Source organism: Trichomycterus rosablanca, chromosome 3, assembly GCF_030014385.1.
Source record: "Trichomycterus rosablanca isolate fTriRos1 chromosome 3, fTriRos1.hap1, whole genome shotgun sequence".
Taxonomy (NCBI): domain Eukaryota; kingdom Metazoa; phylum Chordata; class Actinopteri; order Siluriformes; family Trichomycteridae; genus Trichomycterus; species Trichomycterus rosablanca.
The window spans coordinates 52372736-52398039 of record NC_085990.1 but is presented as its reverse complement, the minus strand read 5'-3'; the positions used below and the strand labels follow the sequence as shown (position 1 = coordinate 52398039).

Below are 25304 nucleotides of genomic sequence, written 5' to 3'. Positions count from 1 at the left end.
CGTACTTTGAAATCTTACTTATTACAGAACAAATTACCAGAGATTTTTAATAACTGATACATGTGGTTTTGTGTTTGTATTTTTTATTCTATATATTCAGGCTGTCGTTATTCACGTCAACGCAACGCAACGCAATTGGGCTGTTTGTGCCACTTTAAACATACGTCACTGTGGTAAACTGCGCTGCTTTAACACAGTAACATTGTGTTTATACTGTAGAGATAACACGGGTCTTTATACAGTTTACGGTCTAACTTTATTTCTGATGAATTTGGATGGGAAGCTCATGAACTGTACACGTCGTGGGAACATTACAAACTCTGGTGTTAAATGGATCATAATGGACTGTAGACGCTTTAACATAGTTAATGCTGTGGGTCCACATGATGTTATACATGTTGCATCCAGAAATGGTTCATATTAATACCCTGAGCGCCTGTTTCCAGTGGCAGGGTTATGAACAGGAAAAGATCCTCACTTTTACCAGATCATGTGAACAGACTTGTCATTTTAAATAAGTGGCTGAAAGATGGGCAGCTGTTAACAACTCTATATAGGCATTGGCTGGCTTACTAAAAATAATTTAGATTTAATAATTCTATCATAATTGTGCATAACTGTTCAAATTTTGCTTAGTTATTTTTGCAGTCGATTAATTTGGTTCTTTAATCGTGATAAATCTCAATTCAAAAATGTAATCATGTGACAGCCCTACTACACATGCATTTCCCCCCTATGTCTATGTTTCCCAATCTGGTCGAATCCATTTACCCTTGTTATATATCTCCTGCTCGGCTGCAGACCCCCACCCTGGCTGAGGAGGCCTGTACCTAACATGAAGTGCTGCTTTCTATTAACAACCTTGCTGGCTAGAGTTTGAGAGCATAGCAATCAAGTCGGTACAAAAATGAAATAAATAAATGAATAAGAATTCGCCTGTCTAGACAGAACTGACTTTTCTATTCTGTTATCAATGTTTTGTTTTGTTTTTTTAAGCACTGACGTTGGAGTTTTCTGTAAGCCTGACTAACACACGCTGTGTCCACAGAATTAAAGTGAGCTTGGTAGTTTTGTTTTCTTTCCCTCACCAGTTACATACCTACGTGTGCCTGTGTGTTGTTGACTGGCAACCTTCTACCAGAGTATTTATTGATTTGGATTTTAATGCCATGTTTAACATGTATGTGTCATTTTATTGCAAGACAGGTATTATGTTTCTAGCACTGTCGCCTCACAGCAAGAAGGTCCTGGGTCCGATCCCCGGGTCCTTTCTGTGTGGAGTTTGCATGTTCTCCCCGTGTCTGCGTGGGTTTCCTCCGGGAGCTCCGGTTTCCTCCCACAGTCCAAAAACATGCAGCCAGGCTAATTAGAGACGCTGAATTGTCCTGTATGTACTCAGCCGCTAGGATGCATAAACCAGTGCACTGTAGTGCCGGTCCCAAGCCTGGATAAATAGGGAGGGTCGTGTCAGGATGGGCATCCGGCGTAAAAACTGTGCCAGATCAATAACGCGGATCACGCGTAGATAGGTATTATGTTTCTCACTCACTCACTTTCTTAACCGCTTATCCAATCAGGGTCGCGTATGTGCTGGAGCCGATCCCAGCTTTTCAATGGGCGCAAGGCACACAGTAACACCCTGGATGGGACGCCAGTCCATCGCAGGGCAGACACACACACATAAACACACATTCACCTGTAGGGCAATTCAGTGCCTCCAACTAACCTGACTGCACGTTTTTGGACTGTGGGAGGAAACCGGAGCTCCCGGAAAAAAAAACCCAAGCAGACACGGGGAGAACATGCAAACTCCACACAGAAAGTACCCGGACCGCCCCGCCTGGGGATCGAACCCAGGACCTTCTTGCTGTGAGCCACAGTGCCGCCTGGATTATGTTTCTGTCTTTATAATTTGGGTTATTTTATATTTTCTTGTTATTTTTATGGCTGTGCGGTCGGTCGGTTAAAACTGTTCTTATGTTGTCTTGTGTAAGAATTTATTTCATGCTTCCAGGTATGTGTACTAGTTATCTTTGTTGTCTATTAGATGTGCCTCATGTAGAAATGTTTAAATCCAGGTAAAAAACGTTTTTCTTTTCTTGTGCCTACGATTGAGATCTAAATTTTGCACTCTATTATTACTGCACTTTAGCCTTGATAAGCTATTTTTTATCTTTATTTTATCCTTTTTAATTGTATTTATTTTATACTTTTCTGCTTCACCAAATCTTACTGCACTTACTGTTTATAAGCTAATTTACTTTATATTTTCTTTTAGTTTTGATTCTTTATGTAAAGCATTTTATCACTCTGGTTTTAATTTCATGTTCTTTTAATCGTACGTAACTCAGAAATCTTTTAATGCTTTTAATTTTTCCTTATGTGAATTGCCACTGTGTATGAAAGGTGCTAAACAAATAAACTAACCTTGCCTTGGTGTATTTGGGCCGTTCTATAAGTATGTTGTACCAGAGTAAGAAACATATTTACTGAAAAGGCACTTTTGTGAATCACTAAATGCTGTGAATATACCATCACTGAATGACCCTGCTCCTCTTTTCAGTGACTTACAGTGCTGTGGTGAGCGCTCAGAAGGGCGGGGTGCTGGGAGATGGCCTCCACTGCTGATAATGTGTTTCGGATCAGTTCCTCAGCCGCTGTCTGTCCTGTTCACAGAAAAAGAAATACATGTCCGAATGAGCCATGTGCTCATGAAACTTCATCTTTCATCTTTGTTCAACACTGAATCTAGTAACACACACACTTCACTACTCAGAATGTGTTTTTTATTCGAATCTCAGGCACCTTTGTTTTATTTCTACAAGGTTTCTAAATGAAGGATGATTGTATATGAGTAACAGGAGTGAGGTTTTAACCTAGAATTAGTCAGTACATGAAATATAGCAGCATGGAGAACATGCTAAAAGCACCAGAACACCGAGCACAGTCTAGTGATTTATCACAAAATGTTCTTTTTATTTTAAGAATAAATGTAGGTAACAGGAATGAACGTGGAGATGAATCTACTCAGTTACAATATTATCAAACATACAGGGGAATAAAGGAGAACCTACTAATGCTCTTCAGTGACCTTCAGTAGATACAGATAATGAACATTTCTGTATTTATTTAAATATTTCCACATGTTTATTATCAGAAGGATGAATATGTGAGGGTAACAGGACTGAGTGAGTAAAACATGGATTTTAACCACATTATTCTACATTTCTTATAGAAAATAAAGATTAAACACACAGACGTGATCTGGAGTCACCGAACACTGCAGGACAAAAGGATTTCTGACAGATTTTACTCTTATATTTCATTATAAAGTGTCGAGTTAGAGAGAGGGGATGAAAAAATACTAATTGTCAGTGTTATTGGGAGGTTTTATGAACGTTTGAAATTATATATCCTACATTTACAATTAGATGGATGTGCAGGACACTTTGCTCTATTAGAAAATACATTTTAAAGTTAATCTTCATCTACATTTATACATATAACGTCCTGGGGATGGAAGTGGCACCAATTTGGCAGAATGGCCCATTTACAAAGATAAAGTCGATAAAATATACATATAAAGAAGAAATTAAAAGCTGTATGTGATTAATACATTCAACACTTTGATGTATCTCTGAAGACGACTTACCCACAGCACCTCCCAAACTGGTCTCATTGGAATCGATGGATGTGATGTGATTCTTCACAAAACAGAACGGTGTTGAAGCAGATTTAAGCAGATTTAGAACATGACACATCTATAATAAATATCTGAACGAGTTTATTTATAACGTGATGCAGTCGACTCACCAGAAGCGCTCCGAATTTAATGAGAAACTCCTCGTTCACCACCTGAGGCCTGAAGATCTGCCAAAACCCATTGAAAGAGATTAGACGGCTGGAGTTATAAGAAGTGCTATAAAGAAGCCCAGTCATATAAAAAAAATCGGGGCAGTTTGTGCTGCAGCAAAACAAACAAATTGCTGATGATATACTTAATGATTAAAGCATAAAGTCCAGAGATATTACATCTACATTACTACGTAATCCGTCACATTTAATAAACTTTGATCTATTTAGTGCTTGTTGTGGCGTAAAGACACCAATCACTCACGCCAGAGTTAATAAAATAACTCAAACTATTAAATAAACCTCCCAAAGACTGGATTCAGTTAAAATAGAATGGCTCCAAACTTAATTTCTTCATGTTCCCCCTAATTTTCTCCCCTAATCTAGTCGTATCCAACTACCCTGATTGCATTACGCTTCCCCTCTACCAATACAACCCTTCACTGCTGACTGAGGAGCTTCACAACTCTCACACGCCCCCTCCGACACGTGCGCAGTACCGACTGCATCTTTTCACCTGCGCGAGGCGCGTTCATATGCGGATCAGCCTTGTGCACGGAGAGAGCCAGCAGAAGTCGTAATTGCACCAGTTATGAGGAACCCTGGTCCAGCTCATCCCACCCACCCTGAACAACAGGCCAGTCGATGTTCATGTGGCTGCCCAGCCGAGCCGGATGGCGGAGCTGAGATTGGATACGATGTATTCGAGATCCCAGCTCTGATGTGCTAGCGTACTTTACCGCTGTGCCACCTGAGCGGCCTACTTTATTTCAATTATGATCATCAAGAACGGCAAAGTATAGCTCAGAGGGTACTGATTTATACCTTTTTCTAATCGCCTCTCTTTTACACTCCATCCTTAACCTTTAATGGTCTCACCAGGAAAATAATGTTTAAAAATGATTTGTTTGCATTTCTTAGTTTCTTGGGACTAAACCAACAACAAACAATTAATGTTTTGTTACTAGTGCACACAGTATTTTTTAATGAGTCTCTACCATTATACCTGTCAAGCACAAAAATGATGCAACTTTTCATGGATGATTTTTCAGCCACAGCCTTAAGTTGACATAAATGTTAGAAAAGCTGTTTTCTTAAAACCACAGCGTCGTCTAACAATATTTTTGATTTTAACACGTCAACCAAGCAGTAGATACGACCCAAACACTCACTCACTGTCTTAACCACTTATCCAATTAGGATAAGCGGGGGGGTGCTGGAGCCTATCCCAGCTTTTCAATGGGCGCAAAACACACAGTAACACCCTGGACGGGACGCCAGTCCATCGTAGGGCAGACACACACACACACACACACACACACACACACCCATTTACCCATAGGTGTGATTCAGTATCTCCAATTAACCTGACTGCATGTTTTTGGACTGTGGGAGGAAACCGGAGCACCCGGAGGAAACCCACGCAGACATGGGGAGAACATGAAAACTCCACACAGAAAGGACCGCTCCACCTGGGGATAGAACCCAGGACCTTCTTGCTGTGAGGCGACAGTGCTACCCACTGAGCCATAGTGCCAATGACCCAAACAGGATTATTTAAATACAGCTTATTTTTACCCAAGTATTTAGACACACAGTAAGATCAACCAAATGGTTAAGATTAAGAGGGTTAAGATCGAATACCATAATATCTATAAAACAAATGTTATGTAAAGTTTTCTGACTCATCTGGACACCCTTATCTTAAACCAGCAAAGTGTTTCTTATTTATTTATTTGTTTTAAAGTACAATGTCCTTGTCAGAACATTCCAATCTCTTACAAGGATGCTGGAAAGCCCCGTGTACCCAAGGTCTCAGTACTTTTCCATTACAGGTCTAACTATATTATAAACAACGGTTTTTAGACTTCTCCTAAAACACTTATGGTGCCCAGGTGGCGCAGCGGGATATTCGTGAGATTCCGAACTCCTCGGTTCGAAACTCGCCATTGCCACCGGTCGGCTGGGCGCCATCTAGGGGGCATAATTGGCAGTGCCTGCAGCAGACACGTTTCCACCAGGGTGGGATGACCGGACTATGTGGGTGAGGTCGTCAAACGCTGTATAAGGACCCTGATTAGCAGACAGAGAGACGCCTGTGCAGAATGCATGGGTGAAAAGGGTTCCGCAAAGGGCTGCACGCGGGTCAGAGGAGGTTTGAGCAGCAGTATACCCACCTCGACTACAATCAGGGATCCACCAGCAGTGGAAGACAAATTGACTACAATAAATTGGGAGAAAATGCATCAATAATAATAATAATAATAATAATAAAAACACTTAATTTCATTAAAAGCTGCAGGTCATTTCTCCCTGCAGCCATCAGTTTCATCTGAACTGGACACTTTTTCTGTAGTTCCTGTAATCGTTGTACAATCATGTACTGCACCTTAAGAAAAGCTATACGGTTGTATATGTGAACATGTATACTCACAAACGTACTGTACTTCTGTGTGTACTTAAGTTATTTGTACGTAAGCTGCTTAAATACTGTAATGAAAGGATTAATAAAGTACTGTCTTAAAACAGTCCAGAGATGCTAAACTAATAAAAATGCAGCACACTTCTATCCAGTTAGCTCTCTGATGCCTAAAAAGTGACTCGGCTAATTGCGCTCATTATTCTACAGAATAATGTGGAATTTCTGAACTTGTTAGCTGCCTTGCTGCCTACTACTTACCTGGTCAGCTGCCTCAGTAGAGAGGATTCTTTTATATATGTATAAATATTTTGTTTAAGCATTTTCTCTCCTTTTTCTCCCTTTTTAGCGTGTCCGATTGTCCGATTGCGTCACGCTTCCTCTCCGCCAACGCCGATCCCCGCTCCGATCGAGGAGAACGAAGCTGACCCACGCCCCCTCCGACACGTGGGCAGCGGCCGTATGCATCTCATCACCTACACTTTGACGAGTGCAGTGCAGCTCAGCGTTGTGTACGGAGAGACACACTCGAACAGCAGGCGCCATCTATCAGCCAGCAGAGGTCGTAATTGCACCAGTCATTAGAAAGAGACCCTATCCGGCTTAGTCCCGCCCATATCTGAACAACAGGCCAATCGTCGTTCATGTGACCGCTCAGCCCCAGCCGGCAGGCAGAGCTGAGATTCGATACGATGTATTCCAGATCCCAGCTCTGGTGTTCTAGCGTGTGTTTTTACCGCTGCGCCACCTGAGCGGCCTTGTAGAGAGGATTCTGATAAGACATCAAACTCATAAGGCAGATTATTTAGACGCTCTACTTATGCAGAGATTACGCCGATTAGGTCACCACAGTTTTAGCTTACTAAGCTAACACAGTTAGCCTCAGGACGTTCAAACCGCTGACATTCCAGCTAACGTCTCCCTCCGTGTACCAAAAACAGTTAACCTGTCTCTGACGAGCCTGAATTTATAAATAAGCGACACTCGTATAATTCTACCTTTCTACAGATTAAACATCAGCGAGAATTTATTTACAACTGAAAAGAACTCCGTTGGTTGCTCCGTATTATATTGATTCGCCATGTTTGTCATTTTTTGTGAGAATAGTCGTGCTGCACTGAATGCTGTCGGACGCTCCCTCATTATTCAGTCAGATTATCACTCAGAATTAAGGCGCCTCAGTAGGAGCATTTTAAGGGATCTAAGAATTTAGACACGCCCTCTTCTCGAGAGTGTAGGATGATGGGAAATGCATCTGTGTAGAGAGAGAGCTAGATTTTTATACAGAGAGAGCAGCAGTGTGTACTAGCAGTACTGAGATGATGATAAAGGGAGGAAGGTCATGGATGTGGAGGTGAGCGCGGGGCTGCTATCAGGAGAAGATTGAAGCTCTGTGCCGGCTGACCTGAGAGATGACCCGAGTCGCTGATCAATGCTCGGTGTGTGTGCGCTGTCAGCACTGGAACGGTTCACAGAGATGATGGGAGCCGGACAAGACCGGACACGGTTCCTCTGACATAAACGTACAGATAGATACTACTCATAACATTAAAACCACCTCCTTGTTTCTACACTCACTGTCCATTTTATCAGCTCCACTTACCATATAGAAGCACTTTGTAGTTCTACAATTACTGACTGTAGTCCATCTGTTTCTCTGCATGCTTTGTTAGCCCCTTTCATGCTGTTCTTCAATGGTCAGGACCCCCACAGGACCACCACAGAGCAGGTATTATTTAGGTGGTGGATGATTCTCAGCACTGCAGTGACACTGACATGGTGGTGGTGTGTTAGTGTGTGTTGTGCTGGTATGAGTGGATCAGACACAGCAGCGCTGCTGGAGCTTTTAAACACCGTGTCCACTCACTGTCCACTCTATTAGACACTCCTACCTAGTCGGTCCACCTTGTAGATGTAAAGTCAGAGACGATCGCTCATCTATTGCTGCTGTTTGAGTCGGTCATCTTCTAGACCTTCATCAGTGGTCACAGGACGCTGCCCACGGGGCGCTGTCGGCTGGATTTTTTTGGTTGGTGGACGATTCTCAGTCCAGCAGTGACAGTGAGGTGTTTAAAAACTCCAGCAGCGCTGCTGTGTCTGATCCACTCATACCAGCACAACACACACTAACACACCACCACCATGTCAGTGTCACTGCAGTGCTGAGAATGATCCACCACCTAAATAATACCTGCTCTGTGGTGGTCCTGTGGGGGTCCTGACCATTGAAGAACAGGGTGAAAGGGGGCTAACAAAGCATGTAGAGAAACAGATGGACTACAGTCAGTAATTGTAGAGCTACAAAGTGAGTGTATAAACAAGGAGGTGGTTTTAATGTTATGGCTGATCAGTGTATATACTGGTCGGACTAAATGTCAACAAGAAAAGCAGAGCTTGTACAGAAGGACGTACAGGACAAAACATCTCATGAAGGAAGATGATCACCACTGAGTGAGTGTACGAGATGGCCAGAACAGACAAGGAGCTACTGAAGAAGGTCAAATCCCGCAAGTCACGTTACTATGGGCGTGTGATGAGAAAGGTACAGGCTGGACTCATGTTTATGCTTTGCTAAATAAAGGGCGTGAGTGTGGGTGTAGATCTGGGTTAGGAGAATTCGGCAGGGTATGATTTCAATACCCCGATCGAGTCATTTCCACTGCAGCCACTGATAAGCAGCTTCAGTTACAAGTTTCCATACGGAGCAGCTCGGTTTTGTTCTTCAACTAGCCTCATCGATTTAAGTACTAGACTAGTGATTAGAAGGTTGCTGGTTCAAGCCCCACCACCGTCAAGTTGCCATTGTTGGGCCCCTTAGCAAGGCCCTTAACCCTTAATTTTTTTAACTGTATAAAAGCATCTGTTAAATCTACAACTACAACAACTGTCGTCCTCAGTTTTTTAGGCGCTGGAGTAGGGCTCCAGTCTCTGCAGGGGCGTGGGTTCGAATCCCACCGCACTCAGTTTGAGTGGTCACACAGGGGGGTTTAGTGTGCACTGCTATTTCGAAGCACAGGAAATGCATTTTTAACACTTTTAATTAAAGTACTAGACTAGTGATCAGAAGGTTGCTGGTTCAAGCCCACCACCACCAAGCTGTCACGGTTGGGCCCCTGAGCAAGGCCCTTAATCCTTAATTACTTGAATTGTATTCGGTCATAATTGTAAGTTGCTATGGATAAAAGTGCTTTGTTAAATCTACAACTACAACAACTGTCGTCCTCGTTTTTTTTGTTTTTTTTTAGGTGCTGGAGTAAGGCTCCAGTCTCTGCAGGGGCGTGGGTTCAAATCCCACCGCACTCAGTTTGAGTGGTCACACAGGGGGGTTTAGTGTGCATTGCTATTTGGAAGCACAGGAATTGCATTTTTAACACTTCAAATTAAAGTAGTAGACTAATGATCAGAAGGTTGCTGGTTTAAGCCCCACCACCACCAAGCTGTCACTGTTGGGTCCCTGAGCGAGGCCCGTAATACTTAATTGCTTGAATTGTATTCAGTCATTCAGTGCATTTTTATCACTTCAGATTCTACATTCTATTTGGTTCAGGCTCATCGATTTAAGTAATAGACTAGTGATCAGAAGGTTGCTGGTTCAAGCCCACCACCATCAAGCTGTCACGGTTGGGCCCCTGAGCAAGGCCCTTAACCCTTAATTTCTTGAATTGTATAAAAGCGTCTGTTAAATCTACAACTACAACAACTGTCATCCTCAGTTTTTAAGGCGCGTTACTTTATAAAAGCATGGGAATTGCATTTTTTTAACACTTCAAATCCCACATTTCATCGATTAAAATAGCAGACTAGTAATCAGAAGGTTGTCGGTTCAAGCCCCACCACCACCAAGCTGTCACTGTTGGGCCCCTAAGCAAGGCCCTTAATCCTTAATTTACTAAATTGTATTCAGTCATAATTGTAAGTCATAATTAAGCGTCTGCTAAATGTACAACTACAACAACTGTCGTCCTAGTTTTTTTAGGCGCTGGAGTAAGGCAGGGTCGTGGGTTCATATCCCATCGCTTTCAGTCTGAGTGGTTACACAGCAGGGTCTAGTGTCTATTACAATTCCACAATCTCTTTGATTGCGGTGAAGGCTCATCGATTAACTAGTTATCAGAAGGTTGCCGGTTCAAGCCCCACCACCACCAATTTTGCAAGGCGCTTTAAATAAAAGCATCTGCTAAATGCTGTAAATGCATCAGAGTGACCAGCGACTGCAGTATCACTAAAATAAGAGTGCTCTGATGAAGGTCGAGTCTCCACAGCAAATCCTGACCAAACAGAAAAGGATATTTTTTAAAAGACGCTTATTATCTGAAAGGGTGAGAAAATTCCTTATATTACATTTTTACTATGATGGATTGTGCCAGCAATAAAATCCAATTTTGAACCACTAGGTAACTCTAGGTAATAATGATATTAGTATCTGGCTGCTGTGAGGGTGGATGGGAGAGCAGCTCCAGAGAGAATATGAGAAAAGCTGAACGTTTAATCATTTCACTCAGATCAGGTTTCAAATCTCAGCTGTGCTATCAGCCAGTGGGGCGTCCACAGACATAACTGGCTTAATTGGGAGGGAGATCAATGAGAGAAATAAGTATGTTCCCAGGAATTCCAAGCTTATTTAAGCAAGCCCATGCTAGAGCTCATCCTGTATGCACTATGACAGCAGGTCTTCTTAGACACAGAGCGCGTGTGCTTGACTGGCCTGCCTGCACTCCTGCGGCGCATCATGAAGAGGATAACAAGCACGGACTGACGAGCAGCATAATAAGATACAAAATAAAAATAACATTTAAAACAACACACACACCTGTGAGGTAAGTAGGTTCAGCACCACAGACATCATGGGCAGGTTCTGTCTGAGCTGACGAGTCTGGGCAGTAGAGGGGTGTTTTCTTCCCACAATGCTCCCTAATGCACACAGGACGTCATCTAAATAAAATTAAAAAAACAACATAGAAGAAAAAAAAATAGAATGTAATTTTTATACAGTAAATCAAACCTAAACAAATAAAAGTCCAAAAATAAATACAAAATAAAAAAAAATAGAATGTCATTGAATACAGTATATCAAACCCTAAACAAACAAGTCCTATATACACCGATCAGCCATAACATTAAAACCACCTCCTTGTTTCTACACTCACTGTCCATGTTATCAGCTCCACTTACCATATAGAAGCACTTTGTAGTTCTACAATTACTGACTGTAGTCCATCTGTTTCACTCTGTTCTTCAATGGTCAGGACCCCCACAGGACCACCACAGAGCAGGTATTATTTAGGTGGTGGATGATTCTCAGCACTGCAGTGACACTGACATGGTGGTGGTGTGTTAGTGTGTGTTGTGCTGGTATGAGTGGATCAGACACAGCAGTGCTGCTGGAGTTTTTATATACCGTGTCCACTCACTGTCCACTCCATTAGACACTCCTACCTAGTCGGTCCACCTTGTAGATGTAAAGTCAGAGACGATCGCTCATCTATTGCTGCTGTTTGAGTCGGTCATCTTCTAGACCTTCATCAGTGGTCACAGGACGCTGCCCACGGGGCGCTGTCGGCTGGATGTTTTTGGTTGGTGGACTATTCTCAGTCCAGCAGGAACAGTGAGGTGTTAAAAAACTCCAGCAGCGCTGCTGTGTCTGATCCACTCATACCAGCAGTGATGGCTTAGTTACCTTGAAAAAGTAATCTGATTACTGATTACTCCTTTAAAAAGTAACTTAGTTACTTTATGGATGACTTGATTTTAAAAGTAACTAAGTTAGATTACAAGTTACTTTATTAGTTATATAATGCGGAATATTATGCGGAAGATATTCCTTTGCAATACATTATCATTTGGCTGCCAACTTGTGTGTACTGATGAGACTCAATTGAATCCCAGAACATGCTAGTTTGAATGCATGGAAAACAAATTTTAATTTTCTTTCAAGAATATGATACAGACTGACCAACACTATTACGCTAAATCAGGATTGAAAATTGACTTTACTTTTAATAGCCTTCTACAATGCTGGAGCTTCTTAAAACGGAAGATTTTCTTTTAAATAGAAGTGTTATTTACCTGCTATTAAATTGTTTTCCAACAAAATCCGCCCAATTTGGCGGATAATCGCCCAATCTGGCAACACTGGAATGCGCAGAGCCAGCTGGCGCTTTTACTCGTAGCGCGCCACGAATACTACTAAATAGTACTACTGTACTTCTGTAATGGTGTTGGTGGTTGACATTGATGTTGAGTGTATTACTGCACTGTTTTGGTGAAGAACTACTCCTCTGAGGTGCGCTGCTCCTGCCTGCAGAAATGCTTCCGCAAAAAAAATTGCCGGCAAAGCGGTGGTGGGGGGCCAGAGGGGTGGCCGAAGATTACTTTATGGTGGCCATGGCAACCACTGGCCACCCCCTGGCTCTGCCCTGCCAAGAAAAAAGCAAAAATATCTTTTCACTAAGGAAAATGACAAAAATAGTAACGCACAGTAACCTGGATAAGTAACTTTAATCTGATTACTGGATTGGAAATAGTAACGCGTTAGATTACTCGTTACCGAAAAATTTGGTCAGATTAGAGTAACGCGTTACTAAGTAACGCGTTACAGACCATCAGTGCACACCACCACCATGTCAGTGTCACTGCAGTGCTGAGAATGATCCACCACCTAAATAATACCTGCTCTGTGGTGGTCCTGTGGGGGTCCTGACCATTGAAGAACAGCATGAAAGGGGGCTAACAAAGCATGCAGAGAAACAGATGGACTACAGTCAGTAATTGTAGAACTACAAAGTGCTTCTATATGGTAAGTGGAGCTGATAAAATGGACAGTGAGTGTAGTTTTAATGTTATGGCTGATCAGTGTACAGTGTATCACAAAAGTGAGTACACCCCTCACATTTCTGCAGATATTTAAGTATATCTTTTCATGGGACAACACTGACAAAATGACACTTTGACACAATGAAAAGTAGTCTGTGTGCAGCTTATATAACAGTGTAAATTTATTCTTCCCTCAAAATAACTCAATATACAGCCATTAATGTCTAAACCACCGGCAACAAAAGTGAGTACACCCCCAAGAGACTACACCCCTAAATGTCCAAATTGAGCACTGCTTGTCATTTTCCCTCCAAAATGTCATGTGATTTGTTAGTGTTACTAGGTCTCAGGTGTGCATAGGGAGCAGGTGTGTTCAATTTAGTAGTACAGCTCTCACACTCTCTCATACTGGTCACTGAAAGTTCCAACATGGCACCTCATGGCAAAGAACTCTCTGAGGATCTTAAAAGACGAATTGTTGCGCTATATGAAGATGGCCAAGGCTACAAGAAGATTGCCAACACCCTGAAACTGAGCTGCAGCACAGTGGCCAAGATCATCCAGCGTTTTAAAAGAGCAGGGTCCACTCAGAAAAGACCTCGCGTTGGTCGTCCAAAGAAGCTGAGTGCACGTGCTCAGCGTCACATCCAACTGCTGTCTTTGAAAGATAGGCGCAGGAGTGCTGTCAGCATTGCTGCAGAGATTGAAAAGGTGGGGGGTCAGCCTGTCAGTGCTCAGACCATACGCCGCACACTACATCAAATTGGTCTGCATGGCTGTCACCCCAGAAGGAAGCCTCTTCTGAAGTCTCTACACAAGAAAGCCCGCAAACAGTTTGCTGAAGACATGTCAACAAAGGACATGGATTACTGGAACCATGTCCTATGGTCTGATGAGACCAAGATTAATTTGTTTGGTTCAGATGGTCTCAAGCATGTGTGGCGGCAATCAGGTGAGGAGTACAAAGATAAGTGTGTCATGCCTACAGTCAAGCATGGTGGTGGGAATGCCATGGTCTGGGGCTGCATGAGTGCAGCAGGTGTTGGGGAGTTACATTTCATTGAGGGACACATGAACTCCAATATGTACTGTGAAATACTGAAGCAGAGCATGATCCCCTCCCTCCGGAAACTGGGTCGCAGGGCAGTGTTCCAGCATGATAATGACCCCAAACACACCTCTAAGACGACCACTGCTTTATTGAAGAGGCTGAGGGTAAAGGTGATGGACTGGCCAAGCATGTCTCCAGACCTAAACCCAATAGAACATCTTTGGGGCATCCTCAAGCGGAAGGTGGAGGAGCGCAAAGTCTCGAATATCCGCCAGCTCCGTGATGTCGTCATGGAGGAGTGGAAAAGCATTCCAGTGGCAACCTGTGAAGCTCTGGTAAACTCCATGCCCAGGAGAGTTAAGGCAGTTCTGGGAAATAATGGTGGCCACACAAAATATTGACACTTCAGGAACTTTCACTAAGGGGTGTACTCACTTTTGTTGCCGGTGGTTTAGACATTAATGGCTGTATATTGAGTTATTTTGAGGGAAGAATAAATTTACACTGTTATATAAGCTGCACACAGACTACTTTTCATTGTGTCAAAGTGTCATTTTGTCAGTGTTGTCCCATGAAAAGATATACTTAAATATCTGCAGAAATGTGAGGGGTGTACTCACTTTTGTGATACACTGTATATATACAGTCATGTGAAAAAGTTAGGACACCCCATGAGAACCTGTGTCTTTTTGAACACATTTAAACATTTGAACATTTGAGCTTCATTTGAACGGAAGAGTACTGAGAGATGGAGCGTATATAACTAAACAAAATAAAATGTAAAAAATTACTTTTAAACACAAGCTCTAAAATGTAATGAACAAAAATGGAAATTTCTTGTGAGGGAAAAGTTAGGACACCCCCACATTTATTACTACTTAAAATGTCTAAAATTAGAATCAGGTCACCACATCAGCTGCAATGATGACAATCGTTAGAGGACGTTGGAGTTTTATTTAAACCTCAGACATTAGTTTGGTTCACTCTTGATTATTAAAGTGAGTGTTATGATCATGGTGAGATCTAAAGAGCTCTCTGAGGCCTTCAGAAAGAAGGTTGTATATGAAGCGGAGGTGGACCATGCAACAAGACAACGACCCAAACCATTCCAGTAAATCCACCAAGGAACGGCCCAAAAGAAAGAGGTAGAGAGTTCTGGAATGACCAAGTCAAGTCAAAGCCCAGAGCTTAATCATATTGAGATGCTGTGGGGTGATTTGAAACTGGCTGTGCATGCAAGAAACCCCTCAAACCTCACACAGCTGAAGAAATTCTGCAAAAACGTTCTCCCAGTCGATGTCAGAGATGGTAGATGGTTATAGGACACGTCTAATTAAGGTTATTTCAGCCAAAGGGGAAATACCAGCTATTAGGGCATAGGGTGTACTAACTTTGTCCTCACAATACATTTCCATTTTTGTTCATTACATTTTACAGCTTGTGTTTAAAAGTAATGTGTTCAGTTTTATGTGTTTAGTTATATAAGCTCCATCTCTCAGTACTGTTCAAATGAAGCTCAAATGTCCATGTGCAGGGTTATGAACAGGAGAAGATCCTCACTTTTACCAGATAATGTGAACAGACTCATTTTAAATAACTGGCTGAAAGATGAGAGCTGTTCACAACTCTATACAGACATTGGCTGGCTTTCTAAAGATAATTTAGATTTAATCATTTTATCATAATTTTATTATTTTCTTTTTATGGGTAAATATGTTCTTGCTATAAAAATGTCAGATATTTAGAACGTCACGTTATACAGTATGTCGAAACCCTACACGAATAAGAGCTCAAATGAAGAATAAAATAATTACAATTAATAAAAGCTAAAAAATTAATAAACAGAATCCTACTTTTACAGTATGTCAAACCCTAAACTAATAAAAGATAAACGATGAGGCCCTGGTGTTAAAGATGCGAGCCACGTCCACTGATTTAGTTCTAACCAGAAGGACGTAAACCAGACTAAACCAGCCACGGGAAGCCGCACACTGATTTACAAATTAAACTGCAGGAACGAGTCGATTTTTAGCCCCCTGCTCCCGAATTCAATCAGAAAGGTAATTAAAAAGAGAGGCAGATCAAATTAGACGGCGAGGCGACCGCCGCCCGCTCTCATCGGTCCCGAGCAATCCTCGACTCCGTCTCCTTCAATCCCTCCTCTCCTCACATCATCTTTTTTCATCCCGTCTCTTTTATTTCCTCGTCCCTAAATCTCATTTACTCTCCCCCTTCAGCGCCGGCGTGGCTCTCTTTTCGGGTGTAATACGATTGATTTACCCAGAATAGCTGGCAGCTCTCGCACGGTGTGACGGATGAATAGGGCCAGGCATTTTGACAGGTATTCATTGGCACTTTGCTGCTCTTTCCCTGGCGTGGCTTTTCGGGTGTCTCTCTCGATATACATCACCAGCCTGCGAGAGAGTGGATGGAGAGACGTTATTATTCAATGACACGCAGGTGTGGAATGCTACTAGCAAAACACACCAGGAGCATTTCATCAATTACACTTCATGTTCAGAGGGGGAAAAAGATTGAAACGCGGTGGTGGTGGCTGCAGGAAGCTGTCGAGGAAACAAACACCAACCTGGCCGTGAAGGCACAGTATGTTTGTATAGGTACAAAAAATACAAAGAGAACAGATACACTGTAACGCACGACATTATTAACATATATATACACTGATCAGCCATAACATTAAAACCACCTCCTTGTTTCTACACTCACTGTCCATTTAATCAGCTCCACTTACCATATAGAAGCACTTTGCAGTTCTACAATTACTGACTGTAGTCCATCTGTTACTCTGCATGCTTTGTTACCCCCTTTCATGCTGCTCAGCACTGCAGTGACACTGACATGGTGGTGGTGTGTTAGTGTGTGTTGTGCTGGTATGAGTGGATCAGACACCGTGTCCACTCACTGTCCACTCTATTAGACACTCCTACCTAGTCGGTCCACCTTGTAGATGTAAAGTCAGAGACGATCGCTCATCTATTGCTGCTGTTTGAGTCGGTCATCTTCTAGACCTTCATCAGTGGTCACATGATGCTGCCCACGGAGTGCTGTTGGCTGTATATTTTTGGTTGGTGGACGATTCTCAGTCCAGCAGTGACAGTGAGGTGTTTAAAAACTCCAGCAGCACTGCTGTGTCTGATCCACTCATACCAGCACAACACACACTAACACACCACCACCATGTCAGTGTCACTGCAGTGCTGAGTATCATCCAGCACCTAAATAATACCTGCTCTGTGGCGGTCCTGTGGGGGTCCTGACCATTAAAGAACAGGGTGAAAGGGGGCTAACAAAGCATGCAGAGAAACAGATGGACTACAGTCAGTAATTGTAGAACTACAAAGTGCTTCTATATAATAAGTGGAGCTGATAAAATGGACAGTGAGTGTAGAAACATGCAGGTGGTTTTAATATTATGGCTGATCAGTGTATATATTAGTAGAAAATAATCAGACAGCTTTCTCAGACTGTGTGTGAGTTAAAAGTCGTTCCTCGCTTGGTTCTTTGTTTGCTCCGAGCCGGAGGACGCCGGGCACGACGCATCCAGATTGGCGTGTGTGTGCAAAGACGCTCTAATGCAGGCGACGCCGCCGAGCTAATTAGACGAGGGTTTATGAGAACGGAGAAGAAGCTGTTCTCACTGTGGGAGACTGAGATCAGAGTCAGATGAAACCTGCTGCACTGAGGGAAAACCTGTACGAGACTGACTGACTGACTGAAAACAAAACTGGGGACAGGAAGTGAGAGATGAGTAAAACTTGGAGAATTTGTTTGTTTATTAGGATTTTAACGTCATGTTTTACACTTCGGTTACATTCATGACAGGAACGATAGTTACTCATTACACAAGATTCATCAGTTCACAAGGAAATATCAAACACAGTCATGGACAATTTAGTGTCTCCAGTTCACCTCACTTGCACGTCTTTGGACTGTGGGAGGAAACCGGAGCTCCCGGAGGAAACCCACACGGACACGGGGAGAACATGCAAACTCCACACAGAAAGGACCCGGACCGCCCCACCTGGGGATCGAACCCAGGACCTTCTTGCTGAGAAAGCATCAGGTCGGAGAAGGCGGGTTTTTGTTTTTTTCTATTTTTTTCCCCCAATTTTTCTCCCCTAGTCTAGTCGTGTCCAATTACCCTGATTGCGTCCTCTATACTGAATCGACCCTTCACCGCTGAATCGACCCTTCACCACACCCCCATCAGCATTATTCCTCAGCCCTGTGCAGGCGCCATCAGTCAGCCAGCAGGGGCCGCAGTCGCACCAGTTATGAGGACCTATGATCCGACTTTTTACCCCTAAGCCCCTGAACAACAGCCAATCGTCGTTCATGCAGCCGCCCAGCCCAGTCGGAAGGAGGAGCTGAGATTCGGAGAAGGCGCTTATAATTCGCTTAGAAGGCGGGTTAAGAGTTGCAGAAAGTAACTGCATATGACTAAATTGTGGACAAAGGGGGAATTGCATTAAATACATTTTTTTAAATGAACTAAACAGGACAAAGTGTAGAGGAAAACATGTGAAGTGGTTTACCTGGAGTTCCAGCACAGCGGGAGCATTTCCCTGTTATTAATGAGAACCTGCAGGAGCACCAGGAAGGCCTTGGCTCGGATGATTGAGGACGGACTCTCCAGAGAGCGGATTATCTTCACAACAAAGTCCTGCAAAGCGGAACCGTTCACCAGTTAGCTCTGCTTCATTAAAATCTCTGGACACGCGGTCTAGTGTCGGTATCTATTGTCCGACGGTAATATGACAGGTCCAGTTACTCATACTGGTGGGTCCTGAAGGGAGCAGAAAGTTCTCCCAGCTGTACTCGATATAAAACAGGGTTAATGAGCTAACGAGCTCCGGCGCGTTAGTGGACGGCGAGTGAAAAAAGAATTGATTAGCTTTCTCTGTCTGTATAATTGAACAGAATAGAAAAGAAACAACAAAACAACATGAAACACGATGATTGAACGAATGCGATACAAAAAACCGAGTTAATTAATTTCAATATCAACAACACACTGCAGGAACTGTAATTACATCAACAGTATTTGCGAGCCGCGCTCCGAGACCGCCGCGCATCTTTAGCCAATTAACTGCGTCGCCGGAGCTTCATTGAAATTTAAATTCGCTGCGATACGACGCATGAATAAACACGCGGTGCTCCGGACTTCTGTTCGTCGGGGGAATTAAGCGGAGAAATCTATAGCAGATTATAATTGGTGCGGAGGTGATGGAGTGAGTTTTACACATTTAAAAGACTCCAGCGTCTGTGTGTTTCTCAAATCCCAGGTCAAATCTGAAATTTACATGCGCGAGGACGCGGGTCAAACGGCATTACCATTGGTAATCACCGGCAGCCTTGACGGAATTACACAGCAGCATTTAAATCAATTTCCACAATTGATTAGATTCTCCAACAGCAGGAGAAACAGAACTCAACACTGTCCTCCAATATTCATGATATTTATAATGACTTTAAATGGTCAGAACATCATGAGTTTGTTCGTTTGTTAGGATTTTAATGTGATGGCCACTAGCCTGCTACTGCTGGTATCCAGGGTTCAAATCCCTGGCTGTCAACACACGGACATGATCGGCTGTGTCTGTGAAGGCGTTGTCGAGCTGTGATGGATTTGTCCTGTTCCTGCATTTGCTGTTTTGTGCTGCTAAAAGAAATTCTCAATGCTGTTTTAATTTTCAAGTTATGAAGCCATAAATATTGGTCCAGTGACGTCACCCAGCCCCCCATTAACGTCTAAATCACACCAAAACTATCTTATTCGTTTGTGCTGCTAAAATAGTCTTTAGAGAAACAGATGGACTACAGTCAGTAATTGTAGAACTACAAAGTGCTTCTATATGGTAAGTGGAGCTGATAAAATGGACAGTGAGTGTAGAAACAAGGAGGTGGTTTTAATGTTATGGCTGATCGGTGTGTATATATATATATATATATTAGGGCTGTCAAACGATTAAAATTTTTAATCGCGATTAATCTCAGAATTTCATATAGTTAATCGCGATTAAGAAAACTGTAAGGGAGTTTTATTCACTCACATACTAGGCAGTAATACTATCCAATGGTTTGATGGACGTTTCTACACGAAGTGAGTGTGTTTTGACCCTTTGGGGCTTCCATAGTTCATGGACAACGTGCTTGACTCAGCTGTCCGGTATTCTTTACCGTAACAGAATAAGTTAATAAAGTGTTCTGCTCCCGACAACTTGTGAATATAGCGTGTATTTATTTCTTTATTATGCAAGTGCAGATGCTACGACGCTCTTTTACATTATGTTAACAAACCGCAAATGAAAAACGGTGACATGTCCGACATTAAAACGTTTGTTTTACCAGTCAAGTCTCAACATGAACTAGAATTTGCGTTAATGGCACTAATTATCTTAATCGCGTTAAATTGAGATTGCGTTAATGCGTTATTATCGCGTTAACTTCGACAGCCCTAATATATATATATATATATTATATATTATATATATTATTTAGTCTATAACTTGAGAATAAAAACAGCACAATTGCAGCACAAACAAATAATAATATTTATATTCCATTTCTGACCACATGTGGGGCCAGCTTCACGGACATTCTTTCTAGGCAATTTATAATTCACTTATGCTTGTTTATGGGCCATTTTGCCAAATCGGTGCCATTTCCGTCCCCAGGATATTGTATGTATAAATGTTTATAAAAATAAACTTTAAAATGCATTTTGAATTGAGCAAAGTCTCCTGCACATTCATCTGATTGCAAATCCAAGATATATAATTTAAAACCTTAATAAAAACTCCCAATAACACTTGAGAATTTGTATTTCTATCAGAATCTGTCAGAAATCCTTTTGTCCTGCAGTGTTCGGTGACTCCAGATCACGTCTGTGTGTTTAATCTTTATTTTCTATAAGAAATGTAGAATAATGTGGTTAAAATCCATGTTTTACTCACTCAGTCCTGTTACCCTCACATATTCATCCTTCTGATAATAAACATGTGGAAATATTCTCATCTATCAGGTTACATTTTGATCAGAAATGTTCATTATCTGTATCTACTGAAGGTCACGGGAAGAGCATTAGTAGGTTCTCCTTTTTTCCCCTGTATGTTTGATAATATTGTAACTCTGAGTAGATTCATCTCCACGTTCATTCCTGTTACCTACATTTATTCTTAGTTGTTATTTATTTGTTTATAAAATAAAAAGAACATTTTGTGATAAATCACTAGACTGTGCTCAGTGTTCTGGTGCTTTAGCATGTTCTCCATGCTGCTATATTTCATGTATTTACTAATTCTAGGTTAAAAACTCAGTCCTGTTACTCGTATACGATCATCTCCCACTTGTAACCTTGTAGAAATGAAACAAAGGTGGCTGAGATTCGACCAAAACACATTCTGAGTAGTGAAGTGTGGGTGTTACTAGATCCAGTGTTACATTCTAACATTCTACACCCCTTGCCCCGATTCACTTCTGTTTTGAACGGACGCCGCTGCACCCCGCCCTGTGTGGCTCGTGGTGCGAGCGTATGTGTACGTTGGTGTGAGCGTGTACACACCCTGTCCTGTACCAGCCTGTGCAGATGCGCTCCGGAGGCCAGCATGGCGGCGAACATGGTCAGCATCTGCTGCTGTACCCGGCTGATTCCCGACACCAGGCAGCTGAGAATGCTGGGTAGTCCAACTTTGTCGATGACGCTCTGAAAAGCTCCCGCTGAGTGTCGGGTGATCCTACACAGAGCCTTAAAAATACACATGAACCGTATCACTGATGAATCTGAATCATTGACCTGAGCAGACGTGATGATGATGCTGGGGTGGACTTACAGACATAGCGCTGACCCTCAGAGCGTCCACAGTGGAGTGTGTGAACAGGTACCAGAGAGAGGGACCAACTTCTGCTGAGATGAAGCCCTGAGCACACGGGCACTGCCTGCTGCACACGCTCTCAATGATTTTTGCTGCCATGTGGTTCACCACCGAGTCCTCCTGCAGGAAGAAACAGATTTTAGATTAATAAAGTATTATTTATTAGGATTTTAACGTAATGTTTTACACACTTTGGTTACGTTCACGACCAGATAGTTACTGGTTACACAAGACTTATCATAAAAATGATTGACTTTCAATGGTCAGAACCTCATGGGTTGGTTTGTTAGGACTTTAATGAGATGTTTTACACGTTGGTTCCATTCATGACAGATCAGGTAGTTACAGGTTACCCATGATTACCCATGGTTCAATATCAGTGTCTTACACTGTCATGGCCAAATTAGTGTTTCCAATTAATCTCATTTACACGTCTTTGTACTGTGGGAGGAAACCTACGGAGATACAGAAAGAAAGAAGAGGAAAGCAGTGAGAATGACAACTGAACTGAAAAGAAGAACTCGAAGCGTCGTGTCTCAGACCTGACCGCTAAATACGGTTAGAAGAAATCGACCATATCGTCCAAATTAAAAAATCTACAACTTACACTAACGCCATCAGCTCTCAGTTCAGCTGAAATGCAGTTACATTTTCATTTATTTCATATACATTTATTGTTTTTTCAATATTTTAGTTTTTTAATGCATTTTCCTCCCGATTTAGTGACTCAATTTTGTCTTCCGCTGCTGAGAGATACCAGATTGTATCCGAGGAGAGCACGCCGCTGTACACGCCTCTTTCTACACGTGTACAGCCCTCCTCTTCTCGCCCCTGCACTGTGCACAGGCGGCTCTTCTGCCAATCAGGGTCCTTACACAGCGTATGATGATCCCACCCACCCACCCACACATAGTCCGGCCCCCACCCTGCAGATACGGTGGCCAATTAATATCTGCTGCAGGCGCTGCCAATTATGCCCGCTAGATGGCGCCCAGCCGACCGGTGGCAACACAGAGTTTTGAACCGAGGTTTTTTTAATTTTTTAGTATTTTTATTATTATTTAGAGCAGGGGAGGTCAAATAATTCCTTATAAGGGGCCAAAAGTTCTCAGTGAGGGGCCACAGGCAAAAACTAAAAGATTATGTTATTTAAATATTGCATTAAATTAAAATATATCACGTTTTTATTGTTAAATAATTGTTTAATTATATTGTTAAATTGTTTATTCTAATTAACAGTGCTTTTATTGATTTCAAACAACATTTTGAACGTTTTGAGAAACATTCTAACAAATGTAAATTTGTAAAGAAAAACATGCAGAGCAAAATACTATCTTTGAAAGAAGATGAGATTTAGAGGTAATGTAAACTGAGGAATACAGAAAGAAAAGCAACTTTTTCTGAAACGCTCTGTAAAACTCAATGTGCTTTGATAAATTAAAGTTAAAAACATTTAAATGGTCTACTTTGTTAAATATGTGGAAATGTTTAAGCTTAAACACTTAAAGCTAGATTAAGCAATGTAAATTTTGCATTACAGAACACAAGATGCCCATACGTAACAAACCTTGAATCTCACATTATATGACTTAAAATCAGTGGGAGACATGAAGCTCGTCTTTCTCGTTTTTCAAAAGTCAGGTGTGCATGTTTTTTTTCGTAATGCCGACGGATGTTACGCTCCTTTAGCACAGCCTCTCTCTGTCCGCAGATGAGGCAAACTGCAAATCTATTTCGGTGAAAAAATGTTCATGCTGCCAACTGTTTTTACATTTTCGTTTATTTGTATGCCACTGTGTCATAAGCTCGATGATTAACAGTCTTAGTCGTGTCATCACAGGTTACTTGATCTCTGCTGACAGGAGCTCCACAGCGCCCCCCTCTCCTCTCTCACGTAAAATTGTGGTCAGCTAATGGATTGCGGCTAGCGTTACAGGCAGTTGAAAGAAATTCCCAGCTACTGACAAAAGTAGGCCCTACTTTGATCTAGCAACGCGGGCCAAAAAAAAGAGACGGCGGGCCCCAAATTGGGCAGCGCTGATTTAAAGGAACTTGGGTGATACGGCCACTAGTGGTTACTCTCTTGCCTGAAAAGAATAAAGAAGCTAATGTGTATGTATGAAATAGAGAGAACACAACTACAAAACAATAATAAGACTGAAGACCTCAAAATATTCATTAAACTACGTACAAACTCAACACAAAAATGCACAATTTGGTTTTAAAACATACATCATCATGACTTTTATTTATATAGCACCATGCTCAAGGACGCTCACAACTTTTAAAACACAAAACAAATAAGACACACATGCAGGTGAGAAACACAAAAACACAGCAACATAGCAGAGTAGTGGTGGTGAACGCAGCCCCACACAAAAATGCAGCAGCAGTGGATCAGCATACACGGCCGGATCGTAAAACAGTGGTGGAAGACGTTCTTATAAGGTTATGAAGATTTTCAATCAAAACAACCAACCAAACAGTACAAAAACACAAACACAGAGACATGAGACACGGGGGAGGTGTGGGAGTCGAACAGACACACGCCAGCGTACTTTAACCTGGAGTTTTTGTTCCATCTGTTCTACGGGGTGATGAATCAAAACTCAAACTGTTGTGTCTGGTGCAAGTAAGGTGAGGGTTATGACCAGAAGAATACAATCTCCAGGGTCAAGCATGTAGGTGGTCAATGCTGATATGGGGATGTTCTCTCCAGCAAGAACTGACATTAATGCCAAGGCACAACTACCTACTCAAATTTCACTGGAGCAGTTCAACCATTAACCCATTTTTAACCCATTACTGCTCATGAGTATGCTGCATCATGGGATACCGCACTCCCATGGCCGATGAAAGTAAGCAGACGGGAACCTGAGATGACTGCCCGCCTACCGCCGGCCATTTGCCACAACAGAATGAAATGTATTTCTTTATGCTTATTCCTACTTTTCTTAAAGGCTGTTCGATACAAAGCCCAGAGACACTAGGGGTGTGTTCGAAAACCTAGTGATCTCTCAACAGAGACGCATTTTACGTCATCCTACACTCTCTCCCGAGAAGGAGGCTGTTTGAAATCCTAGATGCCTTAATATGCTCACTAGTGAGGTATCTTAAAATTTCAACACTATTTTGACTCAAGAACGAGTGAGCGTTTCTCACAGAAAAATAAAAAAAAACATGGCAGACGGTGCGGAGAAACAGAGTTATTTTAACGTAAATTAATTATTATTGATGTTTAATTTGTATAAACTTGCACAAGTGTTTTTGTTTT

The 25304-nt window shown here is 42.1% G+C and overlaps 1 protein-coding gene across 6 annotated transcripts in view; it reads right to left on the bottom strand.

Moving 5' to 3' along the window:
* ulk4 (unc-51 like kinase 4) overlaps positions 1-25304 on the bottom strand; it is a 185841-nt gene that overhangs the window by 97614 nt on the left and 62923 nt on the right. For all 6 annotated transcript variants that reach the window (XR_010011246.1, XR_010011245.1, XM_062991455.1 and 3 more), the window contains 8 exons: positions 21989-22150; positions 21721-21903; positions 18692-18819; positions 16416-16549; positions 11082-11203; positions 3814-3870; positions 3653-3704; positions 2572-2666 (listed from right to left, as the gene is read on the bottom strand). Coding sequence is in view for 4 of the 6 variants with exons in the window: in XM_062991455.1 (XP_062847525.1) it covers positions 2572-2666; positions 3653-3704; positions 3814-3870; positions 11082-11203; positions 16416-16549; positions 18692-18819; positions 21721-21903; positions 21989-22150 (933 nt within the window). In the remaining 2 variants the exon portion in view is untranslated. The remainder of the gene's footprint in view (positions 1-2571; positions 2667-3652; positions 3705-3813; positions 3871-11081; positions 11204-16415; positions 16550-18691; positions 18820-21720; positions 21904-21988; positions 22151-25304) is intronic.